Below are 24,008 nucleotides of genomic sequence, written 5' to 3'. Positions count from 1 at the left end.
CAGAACAAAAACATGTGGCCATCCAAACAGGAACACGAAGAGACTACGTAGAGATGTAAGAGAAAACCAGAACATACTCTTTCCTAATGAGCTCTTCCCTGATATATATCTGAATCCAAATAAAACAGGTATTAGCTGTCAGGAAAAATCCTCATCTAGAATGCATTAAAGTGGGGCAAACATTTCTTGCATCAGCCCTGAGAAGATCAGGGCAGCATTAGCACAAGAAGATCGACCCAGTGAGAAGACTGGTAGCTGCCCCAGAACAGAGATGCACCACATCTCATCTTGAACTCAGCATTTTGACATGCTGCCTCCTGGGCAGAAGCTGCAATTACGAGTAGACTGTTCAAAAGGCACAGGCAAGCATTTAGAAAACCTTTTTTGGTCTGTGTATACGTTGCCATCCTTCGCTTTGGTGGTAACAGATCAGAGAGGGGGGACCCAACAATCCTCCTCCCACATGTACCTAGAGTTTCAAATCCCAAAAAGCCTGGACACGTAGGAAGCATCTAGAACAAAAAAAAATAAAAGAAGCCTGCATTGTGAATGGTTGCTAGCTGCCACACCATGAGAGATAAAACTGCAACAAAATCCTGGTCACTGGGAACTGGAGCTGCCCATCACGAGCAGGGCTCACCAGTGGGAGGGGAGTCATCAGAGCAAGGGTGGAAAGGGGAAGCAGCAAGGCAGGCAGTGTGAGCAGGGAAGCAAAATGGCAGGGAGCCATGGGACAGAATGGCCTGTGATCGCCGGGAGGGATACAGGGTGCATGCAAGGGGACCTGCCCAGATGGCAGTTGAGGGGAGAAAGGCAAAAGGAGAAAGGAAAATGCTCCTTTTCCCCTCAACCCTCATCCTTTTTCTCATTAAAGGCATTTAAAGATATCCTACTTATTTTCCTGATACTCCCTTTCCTATCAAAGCACATCCTGCAATTTTTGTGGTGATGGCAAGCCTTGATGAGTAAGATGAGGAGGGTTCAGCAACGCAGCGGCACTCTTTGGTAATTACAGCTGAGAGGGGAAGTGTCCTGAAGCAACCTTGATGAAATTATAGCCTGAAAATGCTTTGTGATCCCTGCCCTAAGTAAAACACAGATACATTACCAGTACACACAACACGATGTGCAAACAGTGTTACACAAGGAGGAAGGACACTGAGAACCTTGCTGTCAGGGTAGGTCTTTCCAATAAGGGAAATGGTGGTGCTGAGGGTCCAGGAACACCTACTTACCAGTTAAGTGGCTGGCAATCCTGGCAATAGGTTTAGGAGGCAGGGCAGGGGGCTGTTTGAGGAGGGACAACTGTTTCACTGGGGTGTCCTCATGGTCTCCAGGGAAAGCGGCAGATTTTTTGGGGGGAAGTAGCAGGACTGGCTTAGCTGTAGGATCTTGGGACAGGAGGACGCCGGATTCATTGGATGTGGGGCTCTCTTCAGACACTGGAGGACACAACCACATCATAGACGCAACAACGTTACGAGCAAAGCAGCAGCGGATACGGCCGCAGTAAAGACAAGAAAAGCAGTGCAGCAATGCAGGTTGAGAATGACTAAGAGATTTCACTCCAACATCATATAACATAGAAAGGAGGAGGAGAAGAAAGGAGAAGAAAGAAAGAGAAAGAGGAGGAGTAACACACATCTACACAACAGCCGAGTTTCCCATTACCTCTGACAGAAGCCAGCTCCCTTATGCCAGGCTGGGACGTATTCCCACATCTTGAACACAAATCAAGCGCCTTAAAATGTCACATCTCAGACGGTCTGTCACCACAGCTTGCTCAGGACCAGAAATGTTAGCAGGTGGTCTCTAGACTTAGCCTATAAATGTAAAAGCACCTCACGGGGCCTAGTCCGTTTCGAAAAGGCTGCATAGCAGGGTCATGGATGAAAACTCCTACCAGTCACTCTTCCTCACTTGACATTTATCCACAACTCTCAGCATTAAGCAATGCAGTAAGAGGAGCTAACCCAGATGTACAGTGTTGCTGTCTCTGCATGGGCTGGAGAAGTGCAGAGAGCCTCACCTAGGGTAGGGCATCTGGCTGTGTTTGCTACTGGGAGCTGCACAGTGTGAATGTCACCCACATGGCAGCTGAAGGGCACCAAAGTTGTACCCCCTCAGGTTGAAAAATTTTGTCAGCTCTCTGCTCTAGAGCTCACTGTCACAGCTGAGATGTAGCCAGAAAGTTAGAAATCTACTTTTAAATGTTCACAAAGTGCAGGGACTTTGTCTTACTCACAAAGACGTTACTTGTGTAGAAGCAGAGGTTACTTCTACACCAAGTCAGTAAAAATTTCTCATGAGCATCCAGCAACAATCTATACTGTCATGTCCTCCACCAGAAGATGTCTTCGTCAAGGATTTCTCAGGGCTGGATACCAAATGTTAGAAGCCACAAACTTGTTTGAAACAGATTTGATTACCTACATCATAAAGTAAACAAGATGTTACCTGTCCCATCCATGATCTCTGTGGTTGGGAGCACCTCGTATGAGCAGGGTTCCCCAGATGCTGGACCTGAGTCCAGTTCTGCTAGAGCTGGCAGGGATACCTGGCTGGAGCTCAGCACCGGCCCGGAGCCCAGAGGCTGCCCATTCTCCAAAGCTCCTTCTTCATTTGGTATGGAAAGTTCCCCATCTGTTCATAGTTGGAGGAAAGCAGAATGAAGACACATCAGTAAGATACTGAAAGAACTTAAAATGAAATCTATCTCCATTAGTTTGCTTGCAAATGAGGAACCTGAACTGAGAACCTGTATGTATACAGAAAACACAAGGATAAGGATTCAAAACAATATGGTTTGTATCTCAAAAATGCAACTTGTGTAGACCAAATTTGAGGTGTCTCACTGTGATGTTCTGTCCACAGTAGTTTCACAGAAGTCTGACAGAATTCCACTTGCCTTACAGGGTTATTAAGATTTGGGAAGGATCTCTCAAATATATGTAAAGATCTCTCAAATATATGTGCTGATCCTTTGCTCACCCTACGATGGTCATTGTGATCCTTGGTCTAAGCTGAATGGTCCCTGACCACCCTCCACTCATGAGGTCATGTGGTCCCATCCAGGGTCACAAAATCTGTTTTCCTTCTGCCTCTGTTGAAGCTCAGAGGTCAGGAATGAGAATGGGCTGGAACTGAAGCTATGGAGCTTTCTTAAAGAACAGTAATATACACAGTATATAACTTATAATACCTTAATTATAAGAATTATTCTCTTCCCATATACCAATTTTTATACTGTAAGGGATGAGGAACACAAGCAAAATCCCTGAAGGATGTCCCTATTTTACGCACAGATAAAAACATTACAGCTCCCAGCGTCAAGAAAGGGAGGGAATAATTTCTATAGTCCCCTAGCGTAAGGTCTTGATACTTGGATATTGCAGATTCCATTTAGAAAGCCTGTTTTTAAAGTTATTATTAATATCTCCTCTATCTGAGCAAAATTTCTGTAACAGCAGCTGGTAGTTCCTTTCCTATCAAACGCCACTTCACATTAGAAATAATAAAGAACAGAAGCGAGGGCTCGGATCATTCTCTATGGTGTCAACCATGCAGTTCTTTATCTCAGAACCTGTTATGCACAGCACTCTGGTACCTGGAGGCAATGACTACATGGATATCTCAATTACAATTTTATAAAGGAAATTGTTCAGCCCCTACGGTTATGAGTGCAAGCCTGAAAATATAACCAGAATGTGACCTGTAAGGCTGGAAACCAGCAGGCAAATAAACTGGGCCTAATTTTACTCTGCATTTCAATTATTTTTTTAAGTCAAGCTCAGGATTTCAGGACCTAGTTCTTGATTTTTGGGCACCTCTGACTAGCCATATTACTGCTGAAGGTACCATTACAAGATGTACATCATTCAAATCAGCATGCATTTTCCCCTCACAGGGCTAAGACATGCAAAGCACTTTGGAAAACAATACTGAAAAGAGAAAAAAGAGTAAGTCTTATGAGCCAGGACACACAATTTAACAAGTCTGAAAGTATGTTAGTTGATAAGTATTCAGAATTATGTTTCTGCCTTTTAAAGCTTCTCTGCAGTCGAGTAAGGATGGCTGTCTGCTTATTTTGGAATTATTAGAAATACCAAGGCCTTGACTTTCTTGGTTTTATTAGAGGCCTTCTGAAGGCCTAGAGAGCTATTATGGTACACAGACACATCATCCTAGACTGAAACCAGACCCATGGCTTTCAGAGCAATCAGCTGAGCTGGATAAAAAGGCGGAGACATTAATCAAACCTGAAGGTTTTGGCCAGTCGTTCGCAGCTCAGCCTCCTTCTAACTGCTGTGGTCACTCAATACAAACCTATTTATTTCCCTAGGCAGCAAAAATCAAGCAACAGTTCAGCCAGTATTTAAGCTGAACATTTTTTGTCTCAGCTGTTTGGGTGGAAACGCAATGTATTGTGTACTTGCCCTGTCTCACTTTGATAAGCACACACCTTCCCAGTGTTCAGCACAGGGGCTGCAGTCATCTCAGCTACCTGGTCTCTGTTTCTTATGCAGAGCAACTGTTTCTTGAATGAAAGGCAGTGACTGAGTCCAGAAATACTCATTAATCAGTGCAGGACTAAATTTGACCGTAACCACGAGCAGACAAAAAGTGTGCATGATAAAACCAGTAACGCTGAGGGTTTGGAGGGATGTCTGCATATTTTTAATGAAGCAGGATGCCTAGCCTAACATTCTCAGTGCCTTGAAATCTTACTGTGTTAAGTGTACCTTGCGCTTCTCAAGGTACATACTCAGCACGATTTAAGAAGATAGCATTTAAGTGACCTGTTGAAGGTTTATGATTGCAGAGAAGCAGAATGTGAGATAAAATTTTGGCTTTTACTTTTTTGTCACAACAAGAAGAATGACAGCTGTCTGTACTGACAGTGTAACCTCTTTTAATCTTCCCTCTGAATATCTCCAATCTTCATTTAGACTCTAAAACTTGTCCTTGGATTTGGCTGAAATCATCAGACGTGACACAGAATCAAGACTGAAATATAGACCCTAAATCTGATCTTGCTTAAAGGAGAGCTGCTTGGGGAGCTGTTCAAGTACAGCAAAACAGATCAAAGATGCGGATAAAATAATTTGTAGAGTGAAGAATATCTTACTGTGAATTAATCCTGGATTAGAGACGTGCTTGACGACCAGATATAAAAGGCAAATTAGTTATTATTTTTAAAGTACTAAAAGCTTCTCTGGGTAGCTGACATACAAATGAAAAGAGTCCTGGTAATGCAATTATTACATACACATGGATGAATCTATTAGTCTTCAGGAAGCGGCTATGTGTTTCAAGTTAATTTTGCACAGTGATAACACAAGTAATCTTTTGTTCTCACACTCAATTTTTTTTTTGGCTGTGTTTTCACAGAGGCTGTTGCTACTTAGTGGAGAATTACTCCCCCCAGATGCATTTGATAATGCCAGCTGAGCATGAATCTGGACAGGACCAGAGAGAACAGCTTGAGCTCTGCAACAACAGGGGCATACAAAGGCTGCTCTTCTGTTACCCAGGAGGCTCCACACATCTGAAGTCACTTTCGAAACAGGACCTCAGAGGAAACTCACTGATGCAGAGGACTCTAGCCAGACACTTTGATTCACCTTAGCATGTGGAAGTAACAGCAAAAGGCAAAGGTCCAGAAAGGTACAGACGATGTTCAAAACATGTGGTCCTAAGCATGGTTTGTACTCCTGAACTCACCTGATGCTTCCACTTTCAGCTGCTTTTTAAAAATGGCCTGGTGTGAAGCAGTCTGCAGTGTGTCACACTGACCGGCACAGACCAGTCCTTCTGGTGTCCTTTGTGTCAGAGCTCTGCCTACCCTCTCACCATGTAGAACTCCCTGGACTCACTCACTCACTCACTCCCTGGACTAGGAACTCTGTGTGCATATCCAAAAAGTGCCACACTCCTGTGCTCCTTCCACAGACAAATGGCTACAGAAGTCAAAATGATGAGGAGACTTCAAAGTCCTGGGTTATTTTCCAAGGAGGTTGTCTTCTTCAGCACATGTCTGCTCTCAAGTAAAACTGTCCAACCAAGCATTCTCAATGGCAAAGAGGAAAGGCAGAGTACAATTAATGTCTTCTTCCATGCCCCCTGAGTGTTTGTAATTGTTTGTGGTCAAAACCTGTCGCTGGGGCTGTTTCCTAGCCTTGGTGGCTACCTTAGCACAGTGGCTAGGACCCCCCTAACTTCAGCCTCTAACCAGACCTCTGATTTTGTGGGATCCCATGGAGTTTGAGACAGGTTGCTGTATGGATGTCCTCTCTGCTTCTGGAGGAGTTCAAAACCTTCCAACATATGATTTCAGTGTAGCACAACTGGCGCTCTGGCGGCTGCCATGACTTTCTTCTTGCTGTATTACCAAAGCCACTTCTTCAAACTTAAGCTCTCATATTGCCACAAAACCTGCCTTAGCACCTAAATGCAACATGTTCAAATCTTATCAGGATTTACATGACCTGAAATTTAGGTATAATTCCATCGTTTTGATTTGGTATAGAATACAAAAACCCAAAAGTTTAAAAGATGAAGACTGTCGAATGCTTTTTTGATGAATCTCTGCCTCTGAAGAAGCAATCAGTACATCATATTCAGAAATTTCTCACTACAGGCAGTCTCCTCTATGTTCAGATAAAAGAAGAGGTATCAAAAATCCTACAAGTAGATTTAATTCTTTGACTGGCACCATGGAACAGTGGGCATTTCTAAAAGTAGATGCCTTTGGGATGGTTACACCTTCATGTCAATAATGGAAGCTGTTTATCTATGTGTAGGAGCAATGGTAAAGCAAAAATGTGAGCTGTTCTAAATGCTGTAGTATGTTCTGCATTGCGGGTGGAAGCTGTATTTTCAATCTCTTGGCCCACAAACTATTATAACAGGTCCCTCATCAACTACTTTTGCAACTTACTATTTTTCCAAAAGTGCACATTATTTGAAAAAACGACAACCTTTGCCTACATTTTCAGAAGACTTGAGTCACAGAAGCCTGGAAATGGAAGATGACAGAAACTGATTCGATCATGAGTCTGGTCCTTGCCAAGAAAAGAGCTCTCTGCAGTTCAGTCTGGAGTGGTTTCACTTGACTAGTTTAAGTGTGGTGGGTCACTGAAGTGATAAAAGCATTTCTTGTTTCTCAAATATAGCTGCTGGACTGCAGTGACTTTCCCATGTGTGAACACCGTGACTGAACTGCGCTCTGCTGACTTTCACCTGCTGGATGACACAAAGTCCTCTGAAAAAGCAGCAAATCCTGAAGCAAACAGGTCAGTGTCATTTTAAACAGCAGGCAAACTAGCGAATTCTGGTTTTCCTCAACCTAGAAAACATGACAAACCCAATACTAAGCACATCGTGAGCTCCAGGACTTCTGCTCTCGGGTCAGTCTATCCATACTAAGTTTCTTTTGACCTGTATGAAATTTTTGAAGAAAGAAAAAGGCAAATTCACTCATAGGCTGATTCTGACTGTTCTGTCCATCTCTTAGGAAAGGGAGACAAAGCGATTTAACATGATAGTTGCATCACTGTCTGTGTAAGATGCCTCTTGGCACAGCCATCAAATAAAGCCTTTTGCCTTGTTTTCTTCAAGGGTTAGAGATTTACTAACAGGAATTACAAGGAAGATGTTACTTCCACCTAAGGTATTAGAATTACACTCAGATTATCACACCACTGAAATAAATATTGGTTTTGCTCTAGATATCTTGCCTTTCTTATATCCTTGCTACTGTATATCACTGCTACTGGTCTTGTGTATTACCACTTTCTTCTCTGTCCTACGTTTTTCTTTCAAGGAAGGGTACCAATTCTTAGCTTCCTGTCAGGAAATATTTCCATAAGGACATAATGTAAGATAGGTATTATTATTATTTTACTGGCACTTGGCAGCGCAAAAGTCTGATGCCTCTGCTTTTTGCACTGAAAATAGAAAGAAGCAGCATGTGTTTCATACCAGCTGCTTCTGATATGAAAAAGTGAAAGATTACTATAAAGAGGAATGAATTTCTTTTTTCCAGGTGAGGACCTCCAGACAGCTTAGCATCTGCTTCACAAGATGATATAGGGGGAAGTTTTTTACAGAAAGAGTGGTGAGGTGCTGGAACAGGCTGCCCAGAGAAGTAGTAGATTCCCTGTCCCTGGAGGTGTTCAAGGCCAGGTTGGATGGGGCCCTGGGCAGCCTTGTGTAGATCCAGGCCTGGAGGTTGGTGGCCCTGCCTGTGGCAGGGGGGTTGGAGCTCTATGATCCTTGGGGTCCCTTCCAACCCAGACCATTCTATGATTCTATGATTCTATAAGGTTACAAGCCAGAGCATTATATGATGAGCAGAGAAAGCTGCGATGCTTTGGTAGCAACATGGAGGGCAGGCTGCACAGGAAAGACTTTTCCTGGGGACGCCTTTAGGGATGAGTAAGGATGGGTCAGAAACCACCTATGATGTGTGGGATGTGAGGCAGGGATGAAGGAGCACACACCCTGGGTGGCGGTGTGACTGAGGTCTCCAAAGCCGTCCAGGGCGCTGAACAGGGAGCGACGCCCTGGGCTATGACACTTGATGTGACAGCCTGGGCTGTGCCTCACTGGCTGCAGGGATGTCCACCTCATGGCTGCGTATCCCACCCAAGTCACACTCAAAATGTTCAACAGCCCAAAGCAGTGAGAAGGGCAAACCTTTTACCAGGAGTTGTTTCTACCCTGAAGTTGCATCTAGGATGACTTCCAAGCCAGTGGGTCATACTGAGAGCACAGGCAGTGTTAGATCTAAATGATTAGAAGAATCTAAAATACATAAAGGGTAAAAACTGCACAATTTAATGGCTAGAAGCGTATTTCTTTGGGTTTGCAAATTTTTTTGTTATTTCACTTGAAAAAAAATACAGTTTGGGTTAGTAAATTTTTTAATTCCCAATAAGCTACACTAAAAGGCATAGATAGCAGGTTTACATGCTCTAGACTTTGTGAAGTAGACCCTACCCCTAATGTCTGTGGAACTTTGTAACTTCTACTGGCTTCTAACAGGTTTTGTACTGGCACTGTTAAAGAATTTTGGACTTTGAGTTAATGAGGCTTCAAAGCACATGCATAAGTTCACACTGAAATTAAGAGGGAGCTCTGGCTTGCCTTTACATAATATGCCGAATTCCCTGCCTTAGTTATTGAGGAGGGAAGCAGCAAACCAAATTAAAGCTGTCCTTAAAGATTGACACATACATAACAGTTATCAAAGACATGCTGTATTACCAGCGTAAAACAGCGGTGTTCGGCAAACTGTGGCGTTTTGCATAAATAATACATTACCAACTCAACAATTTAACCATCCTGAAAAAGAAATTAGTACTATTATGTCTTCCAAACTGTTTCAAGGGAATGTGCTCGTCGGGATCCAAAACCTTTAAAACATTTCCCTTTTCCACAACAGTTAATCCCCGCGTGGCTCAACTAGACAATAACACATGCAGGCACCAACCTACTCCATCTCCCTACAGTCTGGACGCCTCGCTGCTTTGCAGCAAGTGACTGCTGCACACTGCTGGCATTTTTATTTCTACCACTTTACATTTCTGACTAGTTTTCAGTTTTATTTGCTAGGTAACTATCACATAAATCCAACAGAAAGGGACAGCCCATGGTGAGATTAAAAGAGATGCTCGAAGACCTTACTCTGCACAGTCCTGCAATCGAGGCCTGTATTCCCAGTCCCTTGTATTACAAGAATGTAATATCTGGCCATGAAGCTATATGGGATGTCAATTTAATGTTGTGAAAAGAAGAACACTTACCTTTATCAAAAATTTCTTTCAGCACTCCTCGTTTTATAAGCTCCTCTCTGCTTTGCCTCATTGATATTTTTCTTTCCAAAGCTGTAAGCAAAGGAGAAGGGACAATATAAATACAAAAGAAGGAAAATAATTGTTTCTAAAGGCTCTGTGCCTCCTTAGACATTTAAAAATGCTTTTTCTCCTTTTCAAGTCAGCGGCAAATTAGCATCTCAAAATAAAGGCTACTGGCAGTCCAGAGAATCTGCCTGCTGCTATAGTGTGGCTGTTATCGACAGAAACGGCTATAGACCGACCTATCTGAGGGCACGTCTGCACGCCCACTGCTTAATTTTGACACATGACCCAAGCATTGCTGTGGAGAATTAGAGAGAGCAAAGGGAGAAGAAGTCAATTAATGCAGAAGCTGGTGAGGGAAAAGAAAGAAAGGAGGCAATACAAAGGATCATGCTAATGAAAGCCATAGTTCCACGGATTGTCCCCAACTCCATGAAGAGGACTGGCACCTCTGCTGCTTCTTTCCCACTAACTCCAGTGAGGCTAGAGCAAGGCATTTGGGACAGCGCAAAAAGAGCTGCTTAAGGGAGTCTTCTCCTTCCTGAGGAGGAGGGTGTGGGGTGTGAGTGTTTTCCCCCAAAAGAGGTGTAAATGAGGCAAACTCTGTGAGAGCCACTGTAATTCACACCAGGTCTGAACAGCCTGTATTGGCTGCGTGGAGACCGCGGTCACTGGGGCGGCAAAGAGACAGCTAGAAATTTCATGTTTGTTTAGTTCAGCAGTAATTAAAACAATGTCCTATTAACCAAAACACCACAAAGGACATGCATTCAGGCAAAGAGCTGAAAGCCAGCAAGCACAGGGCGCAAGAAGTGATGCACAGGAGTGGCTGCGACTGCGTGCACTCTGTGAGAAACATTCCTGTGCCTGCCAAAAAAGAGGTACAGTCAAGGGCGAATTGCTTCTGCCATATGCTCCCCTATCAGACCCAGCGCAGATGCACACACACACACACAAACGAACTGGGACTTAGCATCTCCAGCCTGCCCGAGGCAGATTTAAAGCAAAAGAGGCTCTGAAACCCTCTCCCCATCCCTGAACACACGTGGGTGTAACCTTCTCTGGCACCACCCCGTGTTGGCTGTTCCCTTGGGGGCACAGCATACTTGGTGAATTAGCTATGCTTACTCTGACATGTAGGCATTCACTGCAACTTACTTGCAGTGAGATAGGTACAGCTCAGCATGAACAAGTCCAGCTCTGCTTCACTCTTTCCCACAAGATAAATTTAGGCTTCCCTGTTTTAAAAATCAGTTTTGAACATGTATTCTCCAGGACAAAGAATATCAGTAGGTACAGTCAGCAGCTAATAACCCCTCCTCCTCGTCTCCCCTAAACACAACCCTCTGATATTCAGCGTTGACCAAAATTTATGGCAGATCCCTTTGCTGGGGCACAAGACCCACACCCATTAAACAGGCACACAGTACAGTTTTATTGTTGAGGCTGTTTTTGATCCACAGCATCTTCCAGAGCGCCTTTGCCCCATTTGAAGAAGTGCTTTGAGCACCTCGCCGACTTTCAATGAAACTTTGATTTCTAAGTCTGTAATAGGCCTTTGGAAAGAAATACCCAACAAAAAGACTCTGGAGTCATGTTGCAGACTGCTCCCCAACCTACCTTTTTCCTGCACTGAAGGAAAGTATTTAAAGCTTTCTCCCTTTTCCCCCTTACCCCCTCCAAAAATAGGCAAACCAAGCTATAGCTAACTCCGGAGATTTCTCCGATCAAAGAAATGGTTAAAACCCCAACTGGCTTTACAGGGCAAATTGGCAGCACCCAACACCTTGCCCAAAGGTGACTTCTTCTTAGTGAGAGCGGGGAACAGCACCCGGGCTGTCCGAGCTTGTCCTTCAGCGGGTAATGAAGTGGGGGGAAACAGCTGCAAAGCAGCAGTTTCTGCATATAGACAGCAGCACTGTTCACAAAACAAGGGCTGCTGCTGCTGTTTCTGTACTTCCCCTTGGACAAGCTCAGTAATGGATCCACGTATTACAAACTAGATCACTGGCACTCTCCTGGGGTCACCATCTCACTCTCCTGCCTAGCCAACAGCTGCCTATACAAGGCAGCAGCATGACTGTCAACTTCACAGCTAGGAAGTCCCATCACATTACTGAAGCAGTGGTAAGAAACAGTAATTTTGTGGGTTGGAGAGAAGACTTGTGTGGGATCAAGTGCTAAACAAGGCTAGCAGGGCATCCTGAAGAAGTGCAGGAGTGTATCTCCCAAATCAGTTGCTGGGGAAGATGCTCAAGCATTGACCAAGACTTCTCAAAGCCACAGACTCTTTTTGCAGTCTGGCTGTATTTTGAAGATAGAACATGTATTTTTGGAAGAGTGTATATACACAGGCTTTTCAGATGGTCCCTTTTGGTTGAAATCTGCTTCTGCTCAAGAATGAAAAAACCCCACAACGCTCCAGTTTGAAGCTCAGACTAGAACAATTTTTTTTTTTTTTTCAGTTTCTAAATCCTTTCTAAGTAGGTATGGGACTTAAAGTATTAATTATTTTCCTACTAAGCCAGTTTAATTAATAAGATATTTAGAGGAAGGGCATGCTGGGCTAAGAGCAGCACTGAATGATAATAACAGATGTTATACTAAAACTATGGAACATGCTGCCTTCCTTTAATACAAATCTTCCTCCCAAACAAGTCTTGTACATTTAAGTGCATATACTGCTATGCTACTGCTGGATCAAATGGCAAAAAAAATCACAAGCGCTTAGATACAGAACCCATCAGGATCTAACAGCTCCAACAATGAAATGTTTCACTCGGTCTGGATTTCTCTGGCAAAGATTGCCAGTTCTTTCACGAAGGGCTTTCTTTTCAGGCAGAAAGCTGACAAAATAAATTCATTCACTCTCCACTGAGAGGGGATCCATTCATAGCAGAGGATAACTGAAAAACTCAGAATTAATCCTTGATTCATGAGAACCTTGTAAATTCAGTGATGGAGAAAAATTAAATATAATTAATATTTAACAAAAGATGTATTACTTCATTGGCAATTTTCCTTGGTGATTAGCCTAATTTTTTTCATTTGTACAATCTTGCAGGAGATTAGAAATGAGAATTAAGCCCTCTTTATGCGGCTTACTTATGCCAGAAACTGGTTATTGTAACAAATTCACTCATTCTCCAAGAAACTGTCAGTTACTGGTCTATAGAAATGACTGTGTTTTACGCTATATGCCTACAGATTTTGCCAGTGTGCTCTGCAGTACACTGTTTCTTTTAAGCCCTGATGAAGAAACAGTGGGAAATGTTTTTATTAATGTTCCTGAGCTGGTGTTTTTGAACTCATCCCTCAGGAGCAGCACCCCTCCGCTGTTCAAGCAGAGCTGTTCTCTGTGGCAGACCCATTAAGATCAGTAAAGCCTTGACAGGGTCAGGAGGGTTTCCTGCCCTTCCGTTCTGGAAATCAAGTGTAGTTTTGTCTTTATTCCTTTAATAAAGCCGTTGCACTCCATGACTGCAGTGATTGTGGGCTGCTCCTCCAGCTGAGAAGGTGAAGCTCGCCACTGCTTCTGTGCCAGGCGCTTCTGCTGCTCCATTACCCAGCCAAAGAGGCGGTTATGTGGTCAGGACGCAGTCTGAAGACAGATCTTTTTGCCCCTCCCATCCTTCCTTCCAAGACCAAAACATCCCAGAGGAACTGGGAGCAGACTGCATCTCCATGAGAATAAACCGGTCCCCGTTGCGTACCTTGTCATGATGCTGCTTACACCGAGGGCTGGACTAAATAGGCAAGTCCTGCCCTTTGTTCTCATCTGAGAACCAAAACTAAACCCAGGCCTGTGCTAGACAGTTGAATCTTAACTTTGCTCTTTCTGAGGTTGCCCTTGGCCTTCGTCTTAAAAAGCACCAGGGGTTGCTTTGCATGAATTCTTCCTTTCAAAGGCCACTATAATTTTCATGATGATTTTAGGAAGCAGAGGTCGTTACAGGAATGGAGCTTAGAGCAGAGGCTTTCTGGTGTATCAATTATATTTGGATTTAATAGGCAGAAATTTGCTTTGCTAATAATTTGGATCTGAATAATGAGAAACAAGTAAACCAATTGCTTTGCACAGTATTAAACAACCATCAACATTTCCTTTAGCCTTGTAAGGAAGGAAAGATTTTCAGACGTGACGAATTATGTATCAAAGCATGTTACATCACCTTGAAATTCTTCCATATATGTAGACTTTCTTGATAATTAAATAGAGCTGGATGAATCTGATATGAACTTTTACAGTGTAGGCTTCTGCCTCTGAGTTTGCCTCCTTATGTACTATATAAAATTCTTGGGCATGTCTGACCTCAGCTTAATGTAAGCATCTAGAGAGGTCGGAACTGCACCTTGGAAGTGCCTGTTAGTCTTTACTGGCTGTAAAGGAAGATAAGGGTAGGTAGCTGCAATGAAGATGGCTAAAATTAGGGCTGCATCCACCACTGAATTCAAAATTGACTAAGGGAGTAATTTTAAAAAGTAAATGCTGCTGTAGATGAAAGTTTCAGACAGAGAAGAGGAAAATGTAGGTATGTCAGCTCACACAGTGCTCCATTAATTTTGGGATTGTTTCCATACCTGTGGCATGTCACCCAGCATCACTGCCATAAACTTGGGGTTTGACCAATACCAAACCATAGCTTGGTTGAAATAACTGCTTTGCTCAGTGCTAAACATAAAATTTGCTTGGCTTAAAATATTCCCAAGTCTCTCAAAGCCTCAGGGAAGAAAACAGTATTCCAAAAGTATTTTTGAATCTTTCAGATTTCAAGTTCCTTAAAGAATTTTTGTGTCTCTCTAATCTCACCCTCGGTTTTCCTGTAACAGTACCATCTACAAAATCTGACTCAGACAGATTACTACCTAGAATGGATTAGGAGCCCCTTTTTGTCTCTGATGTCCACATGTGCCATTTCTTGTTCTGAGCATAGACCAGCACTCCTATTCTATGAAATTACAAATTACATCAACAGAGAAAAGATATATGGATATAAAAGCTTAAACTCAATTTTAAAAAAAACAGTTTTGGAAATACCTCTCCAAATCAGGTACCACTACAGTAGTTGATGAAATAAATTCCTTTCAGTCCATAAACTGTCTGGAAAACTTCTGCAGCATGTGCTACAAGACAAACTAATAAAACAAGATCAATACCCAGCATTGATGTCATATTGGAGGAGTAATTCAAAACACTCTAGAAGCAAACCAGTATCATCACAGAGTTGGGAAAGTGAGGTATAGACAAGTTGAAGCAGCTTGGCTCATCACCTCCTAGGTCAGTAACAAAGCCCTAACAGCAGCTCTTCTGTGGCCAGGGGCAGCAGGCTAGGCTAAGAAATGATCCTTCTAGACTTAAACTTTGTTAATCTGTAATTAAAAGAAATAAAATAATAGGAAAAAGAAGCCAAACTATAAAAAAATCCTGAAACCAAACCTTATTAATTGTATTCCAGTTTTAGGTACAACTGCATTGATTTTAGATTATGACTACTTAAAACACGGAGGCAGGGGATCTTGCTTCCAGACAAATTCTGATTAACTCAGGACGCCGGTCCACCTCCAGTTAGAAACACTGGAGTAGGAACATGGTAAATCTTAATTTGTGACAGGCACGCCTTTGAAATTACACAGTAAAAATAGACACATTCCTTTGAGAATGCAGGATCAAACCTCAAATCCCTAATTACTAACCAGAAGAGTTTATGAGGTGTAACAGCTGCCGTGCCTGGTAACTACAGATAAAAATTGAATTCCCTCTTCCTTATCGATGGTGAAAGAAAGTAAAACTGGGGAAGAAGCTGAAATCAGCCTTAAGAAAACTCGTGATCGGTACTGATCATTACTACACATAAACTGCCAGAGAACAGACTCGGGAGGAAAATAGATGCAAAGTCACATCTGCAAACACAGAATTGCAGGAGCTAATCAAAATACTGCAAATGACATTAAGCAAAGAAGATCACAATAGAGTAACACAACTCAGAAACACAGCACACAATCAAGAATTCAGCGAACACGAGGAAAGGCAGAGAAATAAAATCTGAACAACTCTACCATAATTAACAGAAGGAACTGAACTAAAGAAATCAGAAGTCTAATCCAAGAGCAGATGGTCTGTAATATTTTCATACAGGATGACTGGAGAAAAAAAAAAAGAATCAAAGAAGCTGCCTTCCTAGGAAAGGACTAAATTTCAAGCTAGATCCAAGTATACCCAACATAATGGGTTTTACAGGCCAAGCAGAGGAAGCCTGGAAGAAAGTGAATATAGGAGTAGACAACTGGAGATAAAATAAGAAATTTGACAAATATAACAAAAGGGGTGTGTCAGTGTGTTAAAAAAAAGTCCTAAGAAAATGAAAGTAAAAAGAAACCAAGACTGTAGATACCCTAAATAAAAAAGTTACCTCCCTCAACCACCCAGCTAATGAACAGCAAAGCAGAACTCCAAGTGAACTGTGATTGTCTATCAATAGTATTTTGGAAAGACTCACATTTTCACCCCCTTCTACACAACTGCATTCCTCCTGCTCTGCCCTCTGAACTGCAGCACAGCATCTTCATGAATTCCTAGGTAATACTAGGTCAAGAACTGGAAAGCTGAGCCACCAACAGGTATTGCTTTCCATAACTTAATGAAAAATGAGGCTCTGTAGCCTAATTAAAGAAATTTGCAACAAGGTAATATAGCATATCTTAAGAGTACACCTGCTCTGCAATTACAGTGTGATTGCAACACAGAAAACCATACCCTGGGCATTCTGAATATATATAATTTAGGCATCAAAACCAGTAATGAGTGGGTGGTGCTGACTTATTTGAACGCTTTCATCCAAGTAAGGAACCTGGCAGGCTTGAAAAGCCCATGCTGAAGTCTATACTGCCACCAGCACCCTAAGTAGCTATAGGTAGAATGAAGATAAATTGAGCGTAGCTATTACCACCGCAGTTCTTACTGCAATGAAGCAACGTCCTAAGTGCAGGCAGAAGGCAGCTGACGCAATCCTTACGACAGGAGATCTGTTCATGTTTTCACAGGAGGATGTGAAACATTTGACATCACTTGTGGATGAAACGATGGTTTCTCCTACAGGCTTCTGCGTTGCAACATGCAGAAGCTGTAGTGTCAAAGAAACAGTAAAAATACGGGTTTGACTCATTAAGCCTTGGCAACCAGGCAAGGTGAGTGATGCCATCTGAAATTACTATAAAGAAAGAAATACCTAGGAACATCAGCAGCAGCTGCACAGCCCAAAGAATGGTTGCTTTTTACAAGTGACTCAGCTTGCTTTAGGCACCTCGCTGTCTCAGATTTCTGTATGTCCAACAAACAACTACGCTAGAGGCAAACTAGCGAAGAGCAGGGTGAGATGACTGCAGTGTGTTACCCTAAGAAGATGGCACCCAGACAGGCAATACTGCAGTGTTATCTGTAATGTCAGAAATATCTATCTGCAATGTTCTGCTACATAATAGTTCAAGGGACCTTCCTCAAAGCAAAACCCAAAGCATCCGCATGGTGGGCATCGCTAGAATAAGATGATGACTCCTGCGCCTCTCTGCAGTCGAACAGAACTCTCTCCAGAACAGAGTTTACACATGGGATATAAATAACCAGGCAAGCTGCTGCTTTTGGACTTGCTCCTCATCAGAGAACACATCCAGATGGCAAAATACAGAGCACAGTTTACAGAAACAAGTCTGGCAGATGTCAGGAAACAGGATTCTCCAGCATAACTTCTAGAGGGTGAAGGAGTCAGTTTTCCTGGGACAGGAAAAGGGGGAAAATATTAAAATAGAACCAAAACAGCAGCAGGCAGATTCTAAGAAGGGAAGAGGAATGCTTGGCCAGACCACCAGGTGATGACAACCCAAGAACTGGCCAGTATTTGGTCCCCTTCTTTGCCAGCCAGGAGGACCACTTTGCTGATAGAAGAGAGCTGTACTCGGTAAGAGGAGCAGCACATCTCATTCTATTGTTACAGCAAACTGTGGAGTGGATCATTTTTACAGCTCGAGTTTATCTTACAGCTCTAAGCTTACAAACATACATTTGCCCAGTACCCACAGCCTGTACTCCCTAATGAAATCTTGTTTTGGCTACAGCGAGGAAAGCTTGATCTCCTGGGTGTTTCCAGCTCCCCAGAGAGGCATTTGGGATATCTTTAAAAATACCTGCCCCTTACCCAGAATTTGTATTTATACATACAACACTGTTGTAGTAAATTGCCGTTTAGGAAACATCTCTTCCACCTATACTGGAATAATTAGTCGACAGCAGCCTCCCAAACAGACACACAAAGCAGATGAATAGTTGTATATTTTTTCCCCCAGTTAAAAGAAATGTTATATAGCATTGTTTGCAACTATGAAATACCTACTTAAATCCAAAGTTGGCTTAGCACCTTTTTGAGAGAGAAGCTATTAAGATTTCACCCACTTCTTGGAAACCATCACTAGTTTTGTACAACCAGAAAACCTCAACTAAGCTGGTACCAGTACAGGTTGGAGACCGGCCTGTTGGAGAGGAGCATAGGTGAGAAGGACCCAGAGGTCCTGGTGGAGAGCAGGGTGACCATGAGCCAGCAATGTGCTCTCATGGCTAAGAAGGCCAGTGGCATCCTGGGATGTATTAGAAGGGGTGTGGTTCATAGGTCAAGAGAGGTCTGGAGCACTTGAGCAGACTGCCAAGAAGAGGTTGTGGAGTCTTCTCTGGAGACATTCAAAACCCACATGGCTGCGCTCCTGCGTGATCACCCTAGGTGATCCTGCTCTGGCAGAGGGGTTGGACTAGAAGATCTTTTGAGGTTTCTTCCAACTCCTAATGTTCTGTGATTCTGTGATGTTGTGCTCAGTATTAACTTAGGGGGAAGCTGGCCAGGGCTTTGAACTGTGGCTCAGGAACTAGCTGGGCATCAGTGCCCTGCAGGTGATGAGCAATCGTGCTATGCATCACTTGCTTTGTATATTCTATTATTATTATTCCTTTTCTGTCCTATTAACCTGTCTGTATCAGCCTACAAGTTTCACCTTTTTTCTTTTTGCTTCTGTCCCACTTCCCACTAATGGTGGTGGGGAGCGAGTGAACGGCTGCACGGTTGTTTTAGCTGCCTGCTGGGTTAAACCATGACATAAGCACACTCAAATTAAGAATGCATTTGTTATCAGAATGAACTGGCATCAACCCTTCAACACAGACCTCTGTTAGGAGCCAAACAGGAAATCATTCATTTAATACTTGATTATCGAAATGACTGAATCACAAAGCAACAGACACTTCCTCCAAAATAAGAAGATTCCTGAATTGCAGCTGTCACATCATCCAGTAATTATTTGGATGATATTTCCAGCTTGTGCAATGGCAGTAGCTGGTTGCTACATAATAGACTTAATGCTGAAAAAATCCCAAAGTGTCTTTTAACAGTGTTGCCTCATCACCCAAAACTTTTGATTTGGAAGCTGGTAACAGTTCAAGCTACAGGAGAGCCACACGTGTGCAATTTCAGTGTGTTTTATGCATTTAGAGTCTTGGTTTGATTTTTTTGTCCCCCCTTATTTTTTGGCTGAGAAGATAACTTTCCCATAGGGAGAGAAACTTAACACTATGCATGGAAGTCCTTTGGAATTAGCAGATTGAAAAATGATGAGAATGGGATCTCAGTTACAGTAACATGACTGCAAAACAGCTTCATGATAATTTGGTGTGCACCATCCTGCCTTGGACTATGAATTGTTCCACTATTTCACTAGGAGATTTTTTTTTCTTAAATTGACCAATGACAAAATGGTTTAAGATTCCTCTTCAGGAAACATAGTGCTGATCTTACCTGAGAAAGCAAGTCATTTTTATCCTTAGTATGTTATTTTAGTGCTTTTGTGTGTGTGTGTTTGTGCAGAAACATAGTTATGATTCTTGTCTCTGACAGAGAGACAAAGTTGAAGACACCAATCACCTTTAGACAACAACAGTTTTGAAGTACTGATCTAAGAAGCACATTCAGAAGAGGAGGGGCAGGAAGGACAGAGAAGTGAAGGAGATATGATAATAGCCTGACACAATTTTCACAGTGTAATCATGTTATAAATATTAGTGATATTGTAGAAAATAAAGGTACAATGGCAGCCAGATATCTCAGTATTCCAGCATGTTTCTACTTAATGCAGTTTATCAGCTAAATATGTTGAAAAACAAACATAAAATTGGTAGATTCACAGATGACCTAAGGTTCAAAGCAACGGTCCAGAAGGATAAAGCCTATGGCAAAACAAGTCAGATATTTTTCCCAGCAGTGTTAAGCCTGAAGAGCTTTAGCAGAATCACAGAGTTGAAACTCTTCTTTACGAGGAACTGTGGAAGTCTTTCTAAGTGAAAAGTCCCTTGGAGAACTTTTAAAAGAAATCAATACAATGAAGAGTACTGAACTGTCAAGACTAGGCAGTTTTCTTCCCAGAGTTCCTCAAGGAATCATATATGAACTATTAAGTGTGGCACCTAATCCAGATAACATAGAAGGGTGAGGTGGCAAATATAAGGTCACTGTTTTTAAGAGTCCAATAGTCACCTGGGAATTACAGGCCAATAAGCCTCATTTCCATACCAACAGTCTAGGAAAAGCTATATAGAAGACAGAAAGAAATAGGAGACCAAGAACAGAGGAGAGAGAGGAGAAGAATAATAATGGTTTGTGGTGGGGAGTTCACAGAAGTCAGTGAATGAAGATGCTCTATTCCATGTTAGTGCCTTTAGAGTTTAAAACTCCCTTTGTTTAGAATCAAATTGAATATACTGTTTCATTTGGAAGGCACCTACAACAATCACCCAGTCCAACTGCCTGATTGCTTCAGGGCTGACCAAGTTAAAGCACGGTATTAAGGTCACTGTCCAAATGCCTCTTCAACACTGACAGGCATCAACCACCTCTCTAGGAAGTCTGTGCCAGGGTTTGACCACCTTGTTAAGGACACTGAAACAATTAACATTCCATGAGATAAGAGTGAGCATCCTCTAGTAGATTAATAATATGTAGGAAGTGAGAAGGAATGACCAATACATAAAACAGACAGGTGAGGTAGGACCCGCTCTCTTTTTCACAAAGACATTCTAGAAAGGCTGGCAATAGGGAGACAAGAAAAATTGCTGATTGCAGTAAAAACTAAGGCTGATGCCAAAGAGCTACATGAGATTTTATGATACTGAATGACGTGGGACAAAATTCAACATTGATAAGAGCAAAAAAGGCATTTGGGAAAAGGCAGACCTAACTATACCCACATAACAGCTAAATTAGTCATTCCCACTCAGAAGACAGCGCTTGGAAACTCTGCAGAGAATTATCTGAAAGCATCATCTTAATGCTTGCGGCAGTAAAAAAGGAAACAGAAATTAGACATTCTTAGGAAATAAATACAGCACCTTTGTGCTAGGGCACTAGTCTACAGCTAACCCAAGTCTGGTTATCCACCTTCAAAAAGTTACAGCAGAACTCAAAAATTTCTGGAACAAAGGAAAAAGAATATTTAAAAGGATGACACATCTTGTACAGGAATAAAGGGTAATAGCGAATCTATTTTTTTGCTCATCTTTCCTTTTATAGCAAGGTCCTGGTCCTCTGGTATTCATAAAAATACATGGCAACTGTCACCTGGGCTGTGCTCTGCATGCACAAGATGGTTCCCTTGCAGGGAAAGTCAGGCACAAACCAGGATAGCCAACATCGCACACATACTCCATGTACCCTCTGGTGGGAGCTGCACTAGACAGGGCTCCTTTGGCTTTGCATTGCCTTTCAAAGCATTCCCACAGCCCTTGCACTATCCCAGACCCAGAGATGAGGGGAAACTGATGGCAGCTGGGCTTTTGCCTTCTGAATACTGGGGTGGCTTTTGGGAGCAGTGTGAGGTCCTGCTCTCATGCAGCACGGTCATGACCCATAGCTTCAGATCTGGGGCCGTAACAACATCCGGAGATGCATCACCTGCCCTTGGGAGCACAGGCCATGCTAGAGCAAACACCGTTAGAGCAAGCTACAGATGTCTTCACCCTGGGAAATGGGCAACCAACAAGGAATACAACAGTGGTCTGGAACAGTGTGAACAGTCGTTCACTCATTTATAAAATGCAAAAAATAAAGAGCACTCGACAAAGCGATCAGGGTGGGTGTGAAAAAACAGGTGCTTTTGCATACAGTGGCTTTTACCACTGTGGAATGAACTGCATGAGATATCCTTTAAGGCCAGCTGGGTTCAAATGACACAAAGCAGTGGAGGATAAATCCACACACAGCTCCTTAATTTGGACGGAGCTTTCGGCTTATAAGTGCTACGATCTGATTTGTTATGTGAGGGGACAGACAACCACATACTTATCCTACTTCTTGTGCATGCTTTTCCTAAACATTAACTGCAAGAAAAGATACTAGGCTACACAGGCTTCGGTTTGATCTACTATGTCTGTCCTTGAGTGCATTTATATTTTAAAGGATGCGTTTAATGAATCAGGAGAAAACACCCTTGATCCCAGCACACAAGACTATACGTTGTATTCAATTATCTAATTGTTGGGAAATGTGCAAAGGCATCTAATTTGCCTTTCAAAGGAACCTGAATTTTATCTCCTTGCCATGCATGTCTGGGGATTTTTCTTGCATGATTAAATCAGACCTGTTAAATAATATAGAGTTCAACATATTGGCAACTAGAATGACAAAAATGAGTTGAGGTTTCGTTGCCTGCATAGGGCTGGTTGCAGAAGTAGCTTACCAGCTAGTGTAGCATCCAGGCTTAGAACCCTTTTTCATTATGGGCTTCAAGATTTTTCATTCATTAGTTCCTGAAAAAGCTGATTTCTTTCTTTAAAAACTCCCACCCCCACCCCCCCCAATCTAGGAAATACAAAAGCCTGTGCTATACTTCACATTGGACAAATCTTAATTATTATTGATTGCTTTCTGACAGCACGGTACGTGAAGTGCCAATGGAATGAGAACCTGAAATCTGAAATTCTGCCCAGTACCAGGTAATGACCTGACTGTAGATGTCTTTTTAACAAAGAGAATAAAGTCGAGCTGTTCTGCAGACTTTGACTAATGCTTCACAGAGAGGCTGCAAATCACTGCTCCGTGTACAATTACAAGTTTGATGAAAGTTGATATTACCTTGAAATATTTTTCTGAAGATGATCAAAATGCCATTATGGCACTATAAATACATTAATTAAAATATTCATGAAGTAGCTTCAAAATTCAGATGTAAGTGAAGAAATAATACAATTTAATGATTAGATCTACCTAAATATTCTTCTGTTCCAACTTTATCATGGCCTTTTTTTACATCAGTAAGATTTGGATGATTTATTTTTGTGAAAGTTCACTTATTTCTGTTGCATAATAGCAATAGATGTCAGTCTATTTCTGCCATCATAATTAACTGCTGTGGAGATGGCTGAAATATCATGGATTATAATTGCAAATGAAGAATAAGCAGCAGGAAAAGATGACACTGATAATCTGCAAATATTGAAAGGTTACTCAAAAGTAGTTAAGTACAAGATATTTGCATTTGCCATAGTAAAGAGCAGGCTCACAGAATATGGAGGTGGTGTACATTTCAGATGAATACACTGTGAAGAAACATGACAGTTATATGTGCTGGCATCTTAAATTTAGCCTAATATTAAAGTAAAATTACCATACATCCTATGCTCTAACTATTTTGTTGCATATAATTTTGCTTAAGGCCTAGAGAAAAGACACTTAATGACATTCACCTTTATTACTATGAGGTAAAAGAGACAAACCATAGCAGTAGTACATAAAATCAGTAGGTGTTATCCTGAACTAATATTCTTTGGCAGATAAATGAAGGAGAAACAGGTGTTCAAGTGCCTGCATGAAAAGTGGCTAGAATCATCCCCTTGACATAGTTCTTTAAAAGGCAAGAATTAAACTGCATCTTTCACTGGAGACTAATGAACCTCTCGGAGGGAGGAAGGACAAAGTAGACAAAAATAAAATTCCTGACATACTGTTTTACAACAGAACTCCTTTGCATTGTGTTGTATTTTGCTTTAGGGCTGGCTGGCACTCCCAATCTGAACCTCAACTGTGTCTCAAGAATTGCATAACTGGTCATGGGTAATGATGC

At 42.1% G+C, this 24,008-nt stretch overlaps 1 protein-coding gene across 2 annotated transcripts in view; it reads right to left on the bottom strand.

The window, feature by feature from the left end:
* Positions 1 to 24,008, bottom strand: part of PHACTR1 (phosphatase and actin regulator 1) — a gene marked incomplete at both ends in the record, with an annotated part of 303,902 nt that overhangs the window by 65,495 nt on the left and 214,399 nt on the right. Inside the window, 3 exons of one of the 2 annotated variants that reach the window (XM_084280172.1) lie at positions 1,236 to 1,442; positions 2,458 to 2,643; positions 9,810 to 9,890. In XM_084280172.1, the coding sequence (XP_084136298.1) occupies positions 1,236 to 1,442; positions 2,458 to 2,643; positions 9,810 to 9,890 (474 nt within the window). The remainder of the gene's footprint in view (positions 1 to 1,235; positions 1,443 to 2,457; positions 2,644 to 9,809; positions 9,891 to 24,008) is intronic. The other variant, XM_084280171.1, reaches the window with a different exon arrangement.

This window comes from Gallinula chloropus (assembly GCF_964237585.1).
Source record: "Gallinula chloropus genome assembly, chromosome: 2".
NCBI lineage: Eukaryota > Metazoa > Chordata > Aves > Gruiformes > Rallidae > Gallinula > Gallinula chloropus.
This window is presented reverse-complemented; position numbering and strand designations above follow the sequence as displayed.